The sequence below is a fragment of the Gasterosteus aculeatus genome, chromosome 5 (genome assembly GCF_964276395.1).
Source record: "Gasterosteus aculeatus chromosome 5, fGasAcu3.hap1.1, whole genome shotgun sequence".
NCBI lineage: Eukaryota > Metazoa > Chordata > Actinopteri > Perciformes > Gasterosteidae > Gasterosteus > Gasterosteus aculeatus.
In genome coordinates this window covers 7,319,166-7,334,054 of record NC_135692.1, presented here as the reverse complement: position 1 = coordinate 7,334,054, position 14,889 = coordinate 7,319,166, and the positions used below count along the sequence as shown (strand labels likewise).

Below are 14,889 nucleotides of genomic sequence, written 5' to 3'. Positions count from 1 at the left end.
GTGAAACAGGTGTGGATGCTCATTTCAATAAGCCTGCTTTTCACTTCAACGTTTCAGCAACCAAATAAAAAACAAACAAAAGAAACGCAAACATCTGAGGTGTGTTGATCCCCTGAGGTCTGGGCCGTGTGTGGAGGAGCGGGGAAAACATCCTCCACTGCGAGTCGGCACTGATCTATGCGCAGTAATCCCTTCTCCAGATTATCTCGGATGTCTATATTTAGCATCCTCGCTGCGGCTTTTCAGGGCCTAAAAGTTAAGGGAAAACGTCCTCAGTCCGGGTAGCTGGTGTCCCCTCTCTTGTTTTGTTTCACTTCCTGCGATGGGGGGGGGGGGGCGGATTAAGTACGACAGGCGGTCTCGGTCTGATTCCTAGTGGACCCCTCAGGTTCTGGTTCGCACCACAATGCGATGGTCCAAAGCCCCATAAATCTGAGGGAGGCTGCAGGATGATAAATCATAGACACCACATTCTGCAGCCATGTTAATGTGATAACGAATGAATTATTTTACTTTGCTAACTACCATCGATACCATGATGAAGCACCATTTTATGTGAAACTAACTCGGTCTTCTTTCTCTCTCTCTCTCTCCTTCTCCCCTCTGTCTCTCTGCAGGATGCCAAGTTTGTGGAGGAGAGGAGGAAGCAGCTGCAGGGCTACCTTCGAACGGTGATGAACAAACTGATCCAGACGCTGCCGGAGTTCACCGCCCGGCCCAACAAGGAGAGCCTGCTGTCTCTGCTGCCTTTCTGTCTGTAAGTGGACACACGCTGACATGTTCGATACGGCTTCTTCCCCTTTTATCTGAGCTCGTGTGTGTGAGAGAGAGAGATTCAGGAGAGGGATGCCAGCACATGGTAGCAGGTGGAGGGCTTCTGTCTGTGGACACGTCAATGAAATAATTCATTGAATGCATGCCAGCCGGACTTGATGTTGCAGGATACAAACGGGGAGGATTAATGTCGATTCCCCGGTAAACCCACTTCGCCGCTTCTTCCACTCACACAGTTCACTTATGCAAGTGTATATGTTCTCTCACACGCTCCTTCGCGCGCACACACTCAGACCAGCGAGTGTGAAAGTTCGCGATGCCCTGTCTGCTCACTTACCTACCGGGCGCGTCTGGAAATGAGACGTTCCAGTCATTTCCTGTCAACATTCGTCGGTTTCCACTCACTGCGATCAGTCAGCTGGCGCGACGCCGGCTGACTGGAATGTCATTTCCTCTGTGGGGAGACCTGAGTCATCGGGCTGCGGGACAGCAACGTAGTTCACATGGATGCAGACTTCACTATTCTTCCAATAGTAAGGCCCAAGAATTATCCAAGAACATTTGGTCGCCATGGTAACAGATGTGCACTTTTCCCAGATACAGCGTAAGGAGAAGAAGTTGAGGTGTTCTGCCATCTATTACTTAAACGTGACACACAGTATGCGCTCGATTGGTAATGCTCATCATCAATCATTTATTATTGATTGATTATTTATTGTAGCAGCACCGGTTGACCAGCAGTGACAGGAACATTTTTAGCAGCCATACCAGAAGTTGAAACTGTCATATTAATTTAGTGGAGTATATTGCATGAAATAAAGTATCGTACTTGGATACATTACTGTCATTTCTCCACTGGCTCCAAGTCTGTGTAGTTTGAATGTCTGCGGGTCATGTGACACTGAAGGTGCTGGATGACATCACCAAAACTGTCCAATGAATGAGTTGGGGGACGACGGCTCCCCAAAATATCTCCTGTGGTACATGAACCCAGCCTCTCCGTGTAGTTAATCGGTAGCAAAAAGTTCATGGGTGCCGGGGGTGCAGATCATGCGTCCGACAACAGAGATGCATAGAGATACAGTGTTGTATCTTTCTACCCAAACGCAGTAGAGATGAATTCAACATGTGAGTCTCCACGGGCGGCAGTCCAGTAGCCTAGAATACAAGCTGCCTGTGTAAAGCTCCAAAGCACAGTCTGTTCATTATCTACTCTGCCCCGAGAGGCTCCGTAATCCTCTCCTCTCTGTCGCTGAGCCCTTCCTATTGAAAGGCGCGCAATATTACTGTGACAAGCCGCATCCGTTACTTTCCTCTCCATGCGTCCTCAATCTACTCTGTCTGTCATGGCTGCCGGCGGCCGCTAATTGCTCCCGCTAACGTGGCTCCGCTCCACTTTGTGGCGTAAACAGCTGATGTTAACGGTCACCAACCTTTTGGCCGTGGGACGCTCAGAGAAGCGCAGCGTTCATCAGGAGGCCGTGCACGCGAGCGCCGAGCAGCGGCGAGTTTTGACGGCTGAGGGCCTTTGCTCGCACGTGCAGGTTCCGCTGTGATCGGCCCCGACACCGGACCCCCCCCCCCACCCCCCTCTCTCTCTCTCCGATGGGATCGCGGCCGACGGCGACTCAACAGCGATCAGCGTTCCGAGGCTCTAGTTTCTCGCCGGTGTTCTCGTGGTGTATTAATGGGTTGACGTGATGGGAACCTGCGCAGGTCCAACATCTTCAGCGAGGGATGAAAGCCTGATTAGTCCGCTCATTACCTTGATGAGGGGGGGGACACGGGAAAAGATGCAGCGGTAAGCGAGAAATGCTGTTTGGCCCCAAAAAAGAAACCATACTGGATTATGCAACAACCACGTCTGATCCGAATGAAGAAACATGGGATGCTGTCGTGTCTCAAAGAAGATCCGGGACAAACAAATAAAGGCCCGTTGCCAATGTATGTTGTGTGCAAACGTGGCAAATTCATCAAAATGTTAATTAACGCGACATCAAAGGACTAAACACCAGACACGCTTCCTCCAAAACTTCACCACAACTGTTATATATTTAAATACGTTACACATTATCTGCGTATTTATCCTCTGACGTGACCAAATGGCAACGCCTAGACAAGGATGGAGGGACTTCAAAGCCCGACAGGAGGCGGTTCACTGGGAGAGATGAAGGCCCCGGGGGGCCGCGGAGGGGAAGAAAGCCGGTCTGAGGCGGAGGAAAGAAAGAGAGAGAGGAGGGGTTGTGGTCCAGCACATCAAAGCACTTCATCAGAGCTCCCTAATGGCGCTGCTCTGACCCCAGCTTGAAGTTCAGTCATTGAAAAACTGCGTTACGCGACAATCATCTGGTTGGATTTGTGATTGGCTTCTCAAATTGCCGTGAGCTGACAGGAAACGTGCTCGGAGGCTTCCCGGCACTTTGATTGAACTCATGAGCAGTAAGAGCAGACATTTGATCGCACTGATCCTCGGCAGCGAGCGCTTCTATTTGATCCCGCCGATGTTTCGCCGAGGAGCTGTGAAGATCAGAGGGGATGACATCTCGTGTTTTGAGAAGATCAAATAACTGCTCTCGGGAGGAGCCGCAAAGCGCGTCTGTGGACGCTTGGCCTCCACAGCCACTTGGTCGCAGGTCAGCCCAGATCCACTAGCTTGGTACGCAGCTCGACCTTAAACCCTTTACGCTTTACTCGGAGCTCAAAGCACCCGGGTGTGTGTGGCCCTTGTTGACCTGCTGCCTGTGGGAGAAATGTCGTGGGCCTTCGCCTCATAGTGGAGCGTTCAGACTTCAGAATGGGGATGCAAACCCTTTTTGACGTGCATGACGTCCGCCTGTGCTCATGCATGTGTGCGTTGGTGTGTGGGTGTGTGTGTGTGTGTGTGTGTGTGTGTGTGTGTGTGTACTGGGAATAGATTATAATTCAGCTAATCAACACACCCCGCCTTCTGCTGCGAGACAATCAATGTGATGCATGCTTGTGCTTGTGTACCACTTTATCCTAATTATGCACCTCTGCAGTCAAATTATTAATATTCCAGCGGTGCCTGGAAATGTACATCTCGTGCCAGAGGGGGAAAAAAGAACAGTTAGCCCTATTAACAAAGCTCATGCTGTTCCCTTATTATCTGTTCACGCCGTTCCACCGGAGCTGTTTGCGTGGACACTAACGTACTCCAGTTTGAGTCCTCCTCCACGTCTGCGGTTTGAACACGACAGCCTCTCCGTCCTCTTTCTGTGCTGCTTTTTTTTTGTTTTTTTAGCCCCTGCTGCCTCCGATACGGGCATATGGCCCGCACGACACTCTTCCGCCCAAGCACCTCATCATGAGTCCATTTATTTTTAGCTTGTGTTGTTCTTGTGGGAATCAAACTGCAGCATCACCCAGATGTCCCAGATATCCTCAATCACAGCTGGAGCAGCTGGGACGCCTCGCTAAGGAGGCCAGTCGGACGTCAACGGGGAAATGCCCTCTGCCTCTTCATATATCTATTTTTTATATATTAATCGAAAGTTCCTTTGTCAAACAAGCACTTGAACCCACATTTTAACCCAATCACTGCTCCATCAGGAGCAGCAGGGGAGATGAAGTGCTTCAGAAGAAATGTAACAAGAAAGCATTTAAGCGGAACGATTCAGTCTCCCTGCTTTCCTCTTGAGTGTCTCTCGTTCGTCCTCGTTCGTTATCAGATTCAGGGATCAGGGGGGTCTCACGTTGCGGAGACGGTCGTCAGGGTAACCGGGGCGATGATGTCATTAGGCTCGCTGAGATGATTTCCTCCTGATTAATGAGGGGGCCTTGACATCATCATCTGATCAGGAATGTCTAGAATTTGATGCGTCGTGTCATTGTTAGCGGATGTGGGAGAGAGGGCAGCAGTGATGAAGACACTGGTGGGATCGCCAGAAGTGGATGTGACTACAATGGATTGATCGATGAAGATCGCAGAATATTATAGCAAAAATAAACCATAAATACAGTACATTAATTCAGCTTTGGCAAAGTCCCTCCCCTAACTAATCTTAGCAACTCTAACTAGGCACAGAGTGGCCTCCTCCACATGTTCAGAGTTGTAGCAATACTACAAGAGGTTGGTCTCTTGTTCTACCCTCCAAAACTGAAACACAACAGAAAAGGTCCAATAAAATATTCAAACAGTTGTTTTATTCATGTTATTCGTGTGCATTGTTAGCCTGTCCTTCTGACCTGTAGCTGCCCCTTTGCACATGTCCCGCTGTGCATTTTAAAGGAACCTGAAACATGTTTTCCAGTGAAATGCTCTGGATGCTTTGCCCCTCTTAGTGTGCCGGCGCCTAGTTTGCCTAGTTGGGAGGGGGGGGGGCGCATTTGGTTTAGAAGCAGTCATTTTCCTGCCGTGTAACGAAGTAACGCAGGTTATTTTTTGGGCCTGTGACTTACTTTTACTTTGTTTAGCCGACACAAAGTGTGATTAGTTCACTTCCAAGGAGCCTTCTTGTTTGTATTTGTAGGCTACTTGGGAACATAAACACTTACTAATATTAACTAATGTGTAACGTGCAGGTGTTTGTAAAACTCCCTGCACGCGAACCCAAAGGCCGCATTTCCAACCCACTCACAGAGATTACATTAACGTTTTCCACTTCTCCATTCTGCTTCTCTTTATGCGCAGTTAATGCAGAATCCTTTAGATTCACCTTATTCTGTGCATGAACGCGTCTCCATTTGAAGCTCATGTTGGTGTCGCTTCTCTGTGAAAAGGTCCTGTGGCAGAAGGGAAATGATGCATTTAAGTCTCCAGATGCGGCACCAGTGGTTTGTTTGAATAATAAGTTGGGTAACGACCTTGGCCAGATGTTCATTTAAAGCCCCGGCTCTTTTCTTCTCCCTCCTGCTGTTTCCTCTCATCCAGAGACTCGCCGCAGGCCAACGACGGTGGATCCAAGACGCCGCGGTCCAAAACCTCCTCCCGCTTCCCGAGACTGGGCCGCAGCCGCAACCAGGAGGCCAGACCTGAACCCCAGAGTGGCGACCTTTAACCTTCCTCCATCAGCAAATGATCTCTCGCTGTGCGTTCCCTAGAAACATTGGGGGTGTCTAACGGACCGTCAGAGGCCAGCTCCCATCGCAGGACTCTCTCTGAGAAGTGTAAACCTGCCTGTGCACCACCTGGCCGAGCAAAGGACGATGACCCCCCCCCCCCGAAGCACCTCTGTACTGTGCACAGGAACGTGGCACAGTGAGCACGATGAGGCGATGGAGAGGTGTTATTCCTCTAGTGGTGAAGGCGTTTCTTGGTCACCGTGCGTCAGTGTTAAGGAGCTGCTTGCCGGCTCGGGGAAAGTGTGGCTTTAAGTATTATGTTGGGAAATTAATTATGCCTTTCAGCTTGTGTGTCAGTATTATAGTGCCATTACATCTTCAGGGACGATATGATTCACCGTCTCCGGCGAGGAGCATAAGGCGATGGGTTTTACTTCTGTTCCATTATATTAATAAGGCTAATGGATAATCTGCAGAAAAACAGGTCTTTGTGTCATCGGGGATCCAGTGGTTATCAAAAGCATCTTTTAAATGACACACAATGGTTCTCATAATGGAGGATCTTCTCCACAGTACATCCCACCTTCATTTGGAAAAAATTAAATGCAACCTAGTTCATCTAAATTCTGTCAATAAGTACTGGGATATTACAATTTGCTTAACCTCCTTTCAACTAGAAAAAATAAATGTCGTTAAAAGTGGAATTTACAAATTCAACAAAATTCTAGCCACTATTTTTTATTTAAAGTAAAGTGTTTTCCTGCATTAATTTGCACGTAAATGTATTCTTCCGATTGTTATTTTCATATAATAATACGCCATAGTGATATTTTCAGTATAATGTTGATTTTTCTCATCTTTTGCTTTGTGAACAAAGGCATCAACAATTCGGAGGCTGCGTCGCAAGTGGCAAACTTTATCACTCCTCTCAACCTCGACAAAGGCCGACCACGTGCACAACTTGTTTCATTTTTGTAATTAAACAAACCCTCTGTGTGTGAAGGCCTCAACATAATTAAAAGTGACAAAACTTTAGTTAAATTAACAGTCAGCTTCAAAAACTGCAGGCTAAAGAGAAAACATTTGATCACCTGTTGAAGTCTAGTGGACCGATGGGTAAATTGAAACAGGTACAGAGGACTGTTGTCCCCCCATGACCCACTCTGAACCCTTAAAAGACATTTCTCATAGTTTTTGGACAGTCCCGTTTTGAGGAAGTTAAAAACATAAATACGTACATTCTTTCGGATTCCAAAGTTTCTCTCCACATCTCTAAGCTGACTCCTGCTGTGATTTACACAATCATTGTTTGTCAAATAGTCTTGAGCACAAAGCAAGACTGATGGATAAGCTGTGTTTGTGTCATCCCCACTATGACTACAGGACACTAGATCACATGGATAAGGGTCCTCATCACAGGTCGGCTGCCTGTACAGACATTGACTTTGCAATGTTTAAAGAATGTTTAACTAATGTGTCTTAGCTGGATTTAAAGAGGGGTATTTTGGCGAATAAATGCTTTAATGAGACTAAACACTTGAAGAAAAGCTGCTTGGAAAAGGGCTGCTGAGCATCTAGTGTGTGTGAAACAGAAGCTCATGCATATGTATGACTCCCCCCAAGAGCAGTCAGAGACGTCGAGTAAACGAGGACCGATCGCGTTAGAAGGTTGTCGGATAACTGGAATCAAAGGGTCGTCTGCGAGGGGGCGGGGCCTGTGACTGTCAATGAAGTTGTTATTCTCACAGGGGGAGCGGGACCCTCACAGGGATCCGTCTGCAGGAGAACACGGGGACATGTGGGGACATTCTCACAGGGTCACCGTCAACGAAGGAGACCGAGCATATAAACCTTTTTGAGATGTTTTTTCTTTTCAATTGGAGAAAAAAAAACTTTCACTGCTGTTGCTTTCTGTCAAGAACATGTAATCTGTGACATTCTTTTTATTAAAGACTCTTTTCTGCTGTGATGTTTTGGAGGTACTGTAGCCCTCATCTTCAGACGTCTCCTCTTGGACCACAGGTGGGTGGAACTAGCTGCTCTCGTATCCGTGTGATACATGTCGTACTCCGGCCATTTAGGGTTTCTCTCCCATTACGCTCCTTCGCAACTTGCATACTTTTTTAAAAGGATCAAGGTGGACGCAACAGAACAGAACTTCACCCTGGCGCCCACGTCACTCACATCGCCACGAGACGGACACAGTTTGGGCCAGATGTTCGGTCAACAGGAGCAGTGTTTAGAACTGCAGTCACTGAGGTGACGTCTTTCCTGATCTGATCACAAACCTCAGCATTCTTTTCAAAGTCTCCTTCCCAGAATCCTCCTGGCTGGTAGAGATGTTGTTGTGTACGTTTCTGGCCTTGGTTCAGCAGTCTCTATCCATCAGTGTCTCACCAAAGACGGGCTGGACAATAAAGTGCACTTTGCTGTAATTGTATTGCCTCGTACTGTGCAAACGGTCACCACGCAACACGTAGTATATTTTTGTGTGAATGCGTGTCAGTGCACCCGCTCGCAGTCCCACATGCGTCTGCTGCAGCGCGTTTGTGTGGCGTGGGCAACGCGTCAGCGCTTGCATTATATTGCGCGCATGCACCTTCTGCACACATGGATGGATAGTTGCTGTGAGTTGAGCCATCTGTGGCCCTCGCCGCATCGCTGTAGCTTGTCGAATGGTTGTTAAACTTTCACCGCTCTGCTAAGCAGTCTCTGCGCTTTCATTCAATCCATTCAAAGGCACTTTTAGGGGGGGGGGGGGGCTGCATTTTGTCAGGTTGGTACAGAGGACAATGGACAAACGGTCATTGTCCGGTGACCAGGACATTGGTTACGAGCCCGTTGAAGTGGACGGTGGACTTGGGCAGCGTTGGGCCGATGCACACGACTCGATGCAGCAAGTTCTCTGAGCGCCGACACAAACGCGTCTCCTGCAGTCTTTCTATTGTTTTCATGCGTTGGCTTTTGGAAAAACCAGCTATGTTGTCGTGAAATATGCATCTTATGGGAAGCTTTGCCTGTTTATAACTGATGTGAGTCTTGTAATCTGGTAATTGGCCGCGTAAAAGGAGATGTAAGGGTCACACATCGGGGGACGAGTCTGACTTCCCATTAACCGCTGAGGGAAAACACCTGAGAGACGCCAGGAGGGGAATTGTTCCATTATATTTCTGTTGCCCTATGAAATCAAACCTGAACTGGCTACACAAGAGACGCCAGGCCTGCGTGAACGCTACAGGTGAGTGAGACCTGTTCCTCCCAGAAGGAGAGACGGCGGTAAACTGGTGACCAGCAGCTCACATCTGTACCCATTATAACCAGTATAACCACCTTTAATAACACCTTGAAATCACACTTCATTCACTATACAGAGGAGACTGGAAGACATTTGAGAACGCTCCACTAAGCGGTTTCACGTTGATGCTTTCAGGCAGCGCCCCCCCCACCCCCAGATGGAGTTGTCCTGATTCAACTTAAACCATACAGTAAATATTCTGCAGTTCAGATTAAAGTGAGTGCCGTCGTTGCAGTTTGCGTGCACCGATCCTGCTGACTGAGGCATAATATCTGTACGGCTTGTGCTGTATTCACAGACCGGTCAATGTCCTCCGGATGCTGGATACACGCGTGTGATTATTCCAACGGCAGCACACGGCTCGTATGGTTCAGCTTAAGACCAAAAAAAGAAAATCCTTGAGTTTAAATCTTCTCAAACTTAAGACTGAGAGCTTTTTTAAATTATTTTTTTTAAAGATGAAAGGAGGATGTTGTTATTCATTAGTCGGGTAAGATGCTGAGGAACATGTCTGAGGTGGATGCAGAGAAGGTGAGCAACCTTCTGAGAGGTGTTTTGCCGCGGCAGCTTGAGCCGATCACGTTTTATTATTTATTCATGAATCTTTTAAAGGAGTGAAAATCTTTTTTTTTTTCTCCTACATATCAGTCCGAATGGACGTAGTTTCCTTGCCACTGTCATGCATTTCATTCCTCCTCCTCCATGTCGAAGCTATTTGTTACTATACCTCCTTCCTTGTCCCGTTCCCCTGGCGAACCTGGAAGACATGGACGTCCCTCTTGCATTTTTACAGGACTTCATGCAATTACCAAGCTCTTACCTCAGTGTGGGGAACACGGAGGAGACGGGGACCCTGGTTTAATCCGAGGTCACTGCATAAGCAGCGCTCCAATCTCCGTAATGCACAATACCCGCCTGGCATCAGGGCGCGTTCATCATAATGATAAAGAACAAGGCGGAGGTCTCAGGCGCCCTGTGGACAACTGCCCCTTCAGCAAGGAGCTTCCTAATAGAAACCCAGATCAGCGCGGGCTTCATGTGTGAGCTCAGCAGAAGGCCGACGGCGGATGTCCCTCAGAGATGGAGCTAGATGGAGCTGCATGGGGCTGAAACGCTTGCGTCAGTGGTTACAGGAACTCTGGCGTGTGCGGCTTTTGATTCTGCTGGGGCGTTTTGCTTATTCGTTAAGGATACTTTTTATTTCCCCAGTTTGCTGATTAAAAAAAAAGTAGCTGATGTGTGTGGAGCATAAACAGCTTCCGCTGGAGCCCCGCAGTCTCCGGCCAGGACCACCTCAAGCAGGGAAAAAGGCTGAAGGCCTCCTGCAGCTTCTAAGAGTCCATGATGGACTCCTGTAATCTGCCAACAAGCTCAATGGAAAGCAAACAAAGTGGCGTGTGCGTCTGCGGTCGTATTTCACGTCACCAGAATGATTCCCTTGCTTTTGTGCGTGTGATTCAATGCCGGTGAAGTGGACTTTTGTGTTTGTTCAGAGCACCGAAGTCCCGGCTCTTCTGTCTCATTCATGCTCAGCTTATTGATTCAGCGTCCGGCTTCCAGACGAATACACACGTCCAATCACGGTCGTGTCCAACTCCAATTCTTTGGTCTTCTTTGATGTCTTTTCTCTCGCTGATTTGATCCTTTATAGAAGAAACATGTGCGCCACTTGTCATCCCCGTCGTCGTGTGCAGTGCTGCAAGTGACGATGTTCCCTCCCGGAGCCTGGACTCTATTTCACGGCTGCTGTTGGTTTTCTTAAATCTCCCCGGGTTTTATTATTAATTGTCCAATCCGTCGCTCCCACAGCCTCCTGTCCTCCGTGCCGGCAGCAGCTGAATGGACGGCTCGCCTAATTCCCTGCAGATGCTGAAATGCTCACGTGCTCTCAACACGCAACACCTTCTCAACCTCTCGCTGTCTCTGCTCTCGGTTCTGTTTCTCTCCTCCTCGCTCGCTGTAAACACGTCCCCCTTCCCTCCTCCTCGGGCATCTTATCGCGCTCCTGTCCCTTCCCTTCTTTTCCTTCTTCTGTCCCACTAGTTTCCCCCTTTCTCCCCCATCACTCTGATCTTTTCTCTCCTCCAAATTCTTTCTACCTGCCTCCCCCCTCGTCTCCTGTCCCCCCCCCCCCTCGTCCTCTCTTTCTCCCCTTCTCCTGTCCCCTCTGAGACCTGTTTAACAGGTTGTATTTACTCAGCCTGTCACTGTGTTTAACACTTACTCAGCGAGAGGCCATTCGGAGGACTTTTCCCCCCAACTCACAGATTGATTTTGGAATTTTCATTTTCAATGTATTCAATATGGAGCATTGTCTCCTTCCCGTTATGTTGAGTCCACATGACCTGGTTTCAGGGAGCAGGAGGGGGGGACGTGCAGATGGATCACCTCGGGGTCTCTACTGAGGATCCGTTTCTGTCGTATCTTATCGGAATTAAATCCCAAATTAAAGGGATTAGATCAGAGGTCTTCAACAGGGGGTCTGCGAAATTTTTGGTTGATAAGACAATTTTTTTAAACAATTTTTTTCCCCGCAAATGTAAATGTCTTCAGAATCAGAATTTTATTTATGGTCTTTAAATACACATTAACATGAATCCAACATATTGAAGCGAACGGATAAATTGATGGAGAAGACGTTATCTGTCAGTCCGCAACACACACACTCAGCTTCCCTCAGCAGCTCTCAAGCTGGGCACCGGTTCACTCACTGCTCCTTTCATGCGAATACGGCAGCGCAGGCACCGGCCAATCAGAGCGTGAAGCTCAAAAATAAAAGATGGCGGACCAAACTCCGTAGAATAGGGGGTCCCTGCTCCACCTCGCCATCAGTTTGGGGGACCTTAGCTTGAAAAACGTTGAAGACCTCTGGATGAGATTGTTTACAACGATAGTCAATTCTGGAGACGTAAGCAATTCACTGTGTGCTTCATCCCTGAGCTGACGGGGACGTGCTTCAGCGTCACGGCAGCACGCGGGATGTGATGGCGGATGTGCTGATTCTCCGCATGTGATGTTCCTTCCCAGATGACTTTAAAGACAAACAAGAAGTGCGGACTCTTCGTCTTCGTCCTGAAAACCAAAAAAAGGTTTGCTGAGGTTTGCTGTGCGTTGAGTCCACTGTGCCGTCTACAAGCCGCCTTTGCCTTGAATCAAGACGCATAGATATTTCTTCATGAACGTAAGCATTTAAAACACGCGTCACCTGCTGCTTCGTTTCGATCTACGCAGCAAAACGACGGAGTTTAGTTTGATGATAATGACGTTGATGCAGTCAAGGTTCTTAACCGGCATTATTAGTTATAGTTTACGTTACCAAAATGAAGGCGGCCACCTGTCTTGGAAAGAAAACCCTCCTGGGCGAGAGGAGCCATATTAACAAAGAGTAACTAGTAATAGTAATGATAACACACAGTTGGACCCCCCCCCCGCTGATCCCACTGGTGTTCTGAGTCCCATCTGAAACTCATTAGATGTGTGAAAAGTCTGACACATCACACGTTTTCTCCAAGAGTTTGATGCACTTCAAGAGTTCTGATGCAGTGACAACTGTGCAATTTGTGCTTCGTTGAGTTTCTCTTTACAGTTCACACGAGGGTCAAATAGGTAGTGCGCTCTGCCAAACATCAGTGCAGATGTGTGAGTAGGGCTGTGTCAGCAGGTGTGACAGTGACTGTATGAAGTGATGTAAATGAAGACATCACACTCAGTGATGCGTTCTGTTCGTGTTTTCTTTCTCAACACCAGCGCGTGTTTTAACACCTTACAGATCACAAGTTTTTGTTATTGTTGAGCCGTTGTTTAAACTAGGATGTTGTTCCCAATGTTGCACGGAAAATAACGTTGATAAACTAATAAAACCATATAACTGCAGGAAGCTCCTTGCGGTATCTCGGGCTTGAAAATTCAGGTCCCATTTTACTCCGATATCGGAGGCCGAGGCTCATCACAACCGCATTATATGAAACTCCCTCTGCAGTCAGAGGAAGGGAGGCGTGGGAGCAAAATGGGACTGTAATTGGACACTTAATCACAAGTGGTGTTGTACAGCCCAAACGGATGACCCTTAGTAAAAGTGAGGATGGGTGCAATGGTGCAGGAGAGCGGATCTTTGATGACCCTGATGTAGTGGCGTTCAAACGACGCTTCTCGTCCCTCGGCCGGGTCTCACCTGGTCCCAAGTTCGAGCTGCCACTTCCCGTTTTGAGTATTTAGCCCCGAGGGGTCCTGCCGACCCCGGACAGTGATCCCCGCCGCTTCTCCCGCCAGAAAGCAAGAGAGGGGCAAAGAGAAGGCAAATTGAGCAGCGCAGGAAGAGAGCAAAAAGGAAGAAGAAATTACCCGAGACTCAAGAAAAAATTCAAAGGATTTACACCATTGCGACAAAAGATGGGCGCGAGTGGACAGAGGGAAGCCTCCTTCCTCCTCAGAAACGGAAGCGGAGCGTACAGAGGAGGCCGATTTGAAAGGCCGATGCGCCGCGGCGGATCTGTCCCGTGTGCCCGGGACGACGGTCGGGCTCATTTGTTCTCTGCGGCGACGGAGGGCGGTCCTTCATGTGCCGAAAGAGAGCGATGGCGGCGGCACAACGGGGATGAAAGATGAGGCCAGTGGTGGGAAACACGAAGGTTGATTCCATCTGGTGTGTCAAAGACACTCGCACAGCCAACAGACACAAGGGGACACATTTGACTGTCAAAAATGTGCTTCTCATGAATGTCTAATGGTGTTTTTTCCTTTGCAACGTCGAATATTAAGAGAAGGCCTTCAGCGGGGGGAAGGACGCGGTTTGGAGTCCTTCCCTCGCCGCTCCTCAGCGCTGAACACGTATAAAAGCCGGTATTGAATCTGGAATAAATTGACCCACAGGGTGAGAAACCGATAAGGGACTCAAGGGAACGTTTTAATGTGTGTCTGAAATTAAAAAAGATTTAAAAAAACAGGAATGATATCGCGTTATCCCATTTTGGGAGCTGAGGCGTCAAACCTCTTTGTTTTTTGCCTTTAAAAGTGAAACTGACCCTTCTTGAATCGTCCGGCCAAGGTGCAACACTTCATCAAACCCAAGTCCTTCCGTCCGAAATGTACCGATGGCCCTGATCCGCAGTGTCGTCCGGGCCGACAGCCTCACACTGCTCATTCTGAGCAGGTCTCGCTGCCCAAGTGCAGATTTCAGATATGTTCACCGAGAAGAAGAAGAAGAAAATAATTATGTGAGAACAGAAAGGCAATTTAGTCCGACACCAAAGGGCTCCGGACTTGTTCGACGTGATACTTGAATCCATAAAGTTGTATCCAACTGAATTGTGTTTAATGCTAAATTAACTGGAACGTTTTCAATACCTCACAATGTGAGAAGACCCCCTCTGACTGTCACATGACCCCCTCTCATATTAGTGACGTTACATTTTTGTTCAAACTTAAAAAGCAGCCATTTTTGGGCCATCGAATGCACATCCTCAATCCACCTGGACAAACAGGATAGAATATGTAGCGTGCGTTTTAATAAAATGTACGTCCTCCGTTCCCCCCCTTTGTTCTCCAGTGTGAACGCACCAAAACACAGATTATGATTAACATGCAATATGGAACTAATTGGCTAACTGGGACACTTGGAGAAGAACATAGATAGAAAACCGAGTCTTTGTGAATCCATCAGGAACCGCCGTGGTTTTCTCAGCTGTGAGAAAACACCACAAATAAAATGGAGGAGCTCCTCACAGCTGCCGAACATTCAAACTAACCGTCAATGTTTTTATTCAACAAAATGAGTACAGAGTTTAGCCGAGCTTTGCTTT

The 14,889-nt window shown here is 48.0% G+C and overlaps 1 protein-coding gene across 2 annotated transcripts in view; it reads left to right on the top strand.

Moving 5' to 3' along the window:
• Positions 1 to 7,765, top strand: part of snx29 (sorting nexin 29) — an 83,726-nt gene extending 75,961 nt beyond the window's left edge. For both annotated transcript variants that reach the window (XM_040176634.2, XM_078102875.1), the window contains exons 20-21: positions 618 to 757; positions 5,666 to 7,765. In XM_040176634.2, coding sequence (XP_040032568.2) covers positions 618 to 757; positions 5,666 to 5,792 — 267 coding nt within the window. In that variant the 3' untranslated portion in view covers positions 5,793 to 7,765. The remainder of the gene's footprint in view (positions 1 to 617; positions 758 to 5,665) is intronic.
• The last annotated feature ends 7,124 nt before the right edge of the window (positions 7,766 to 14,889 follow it).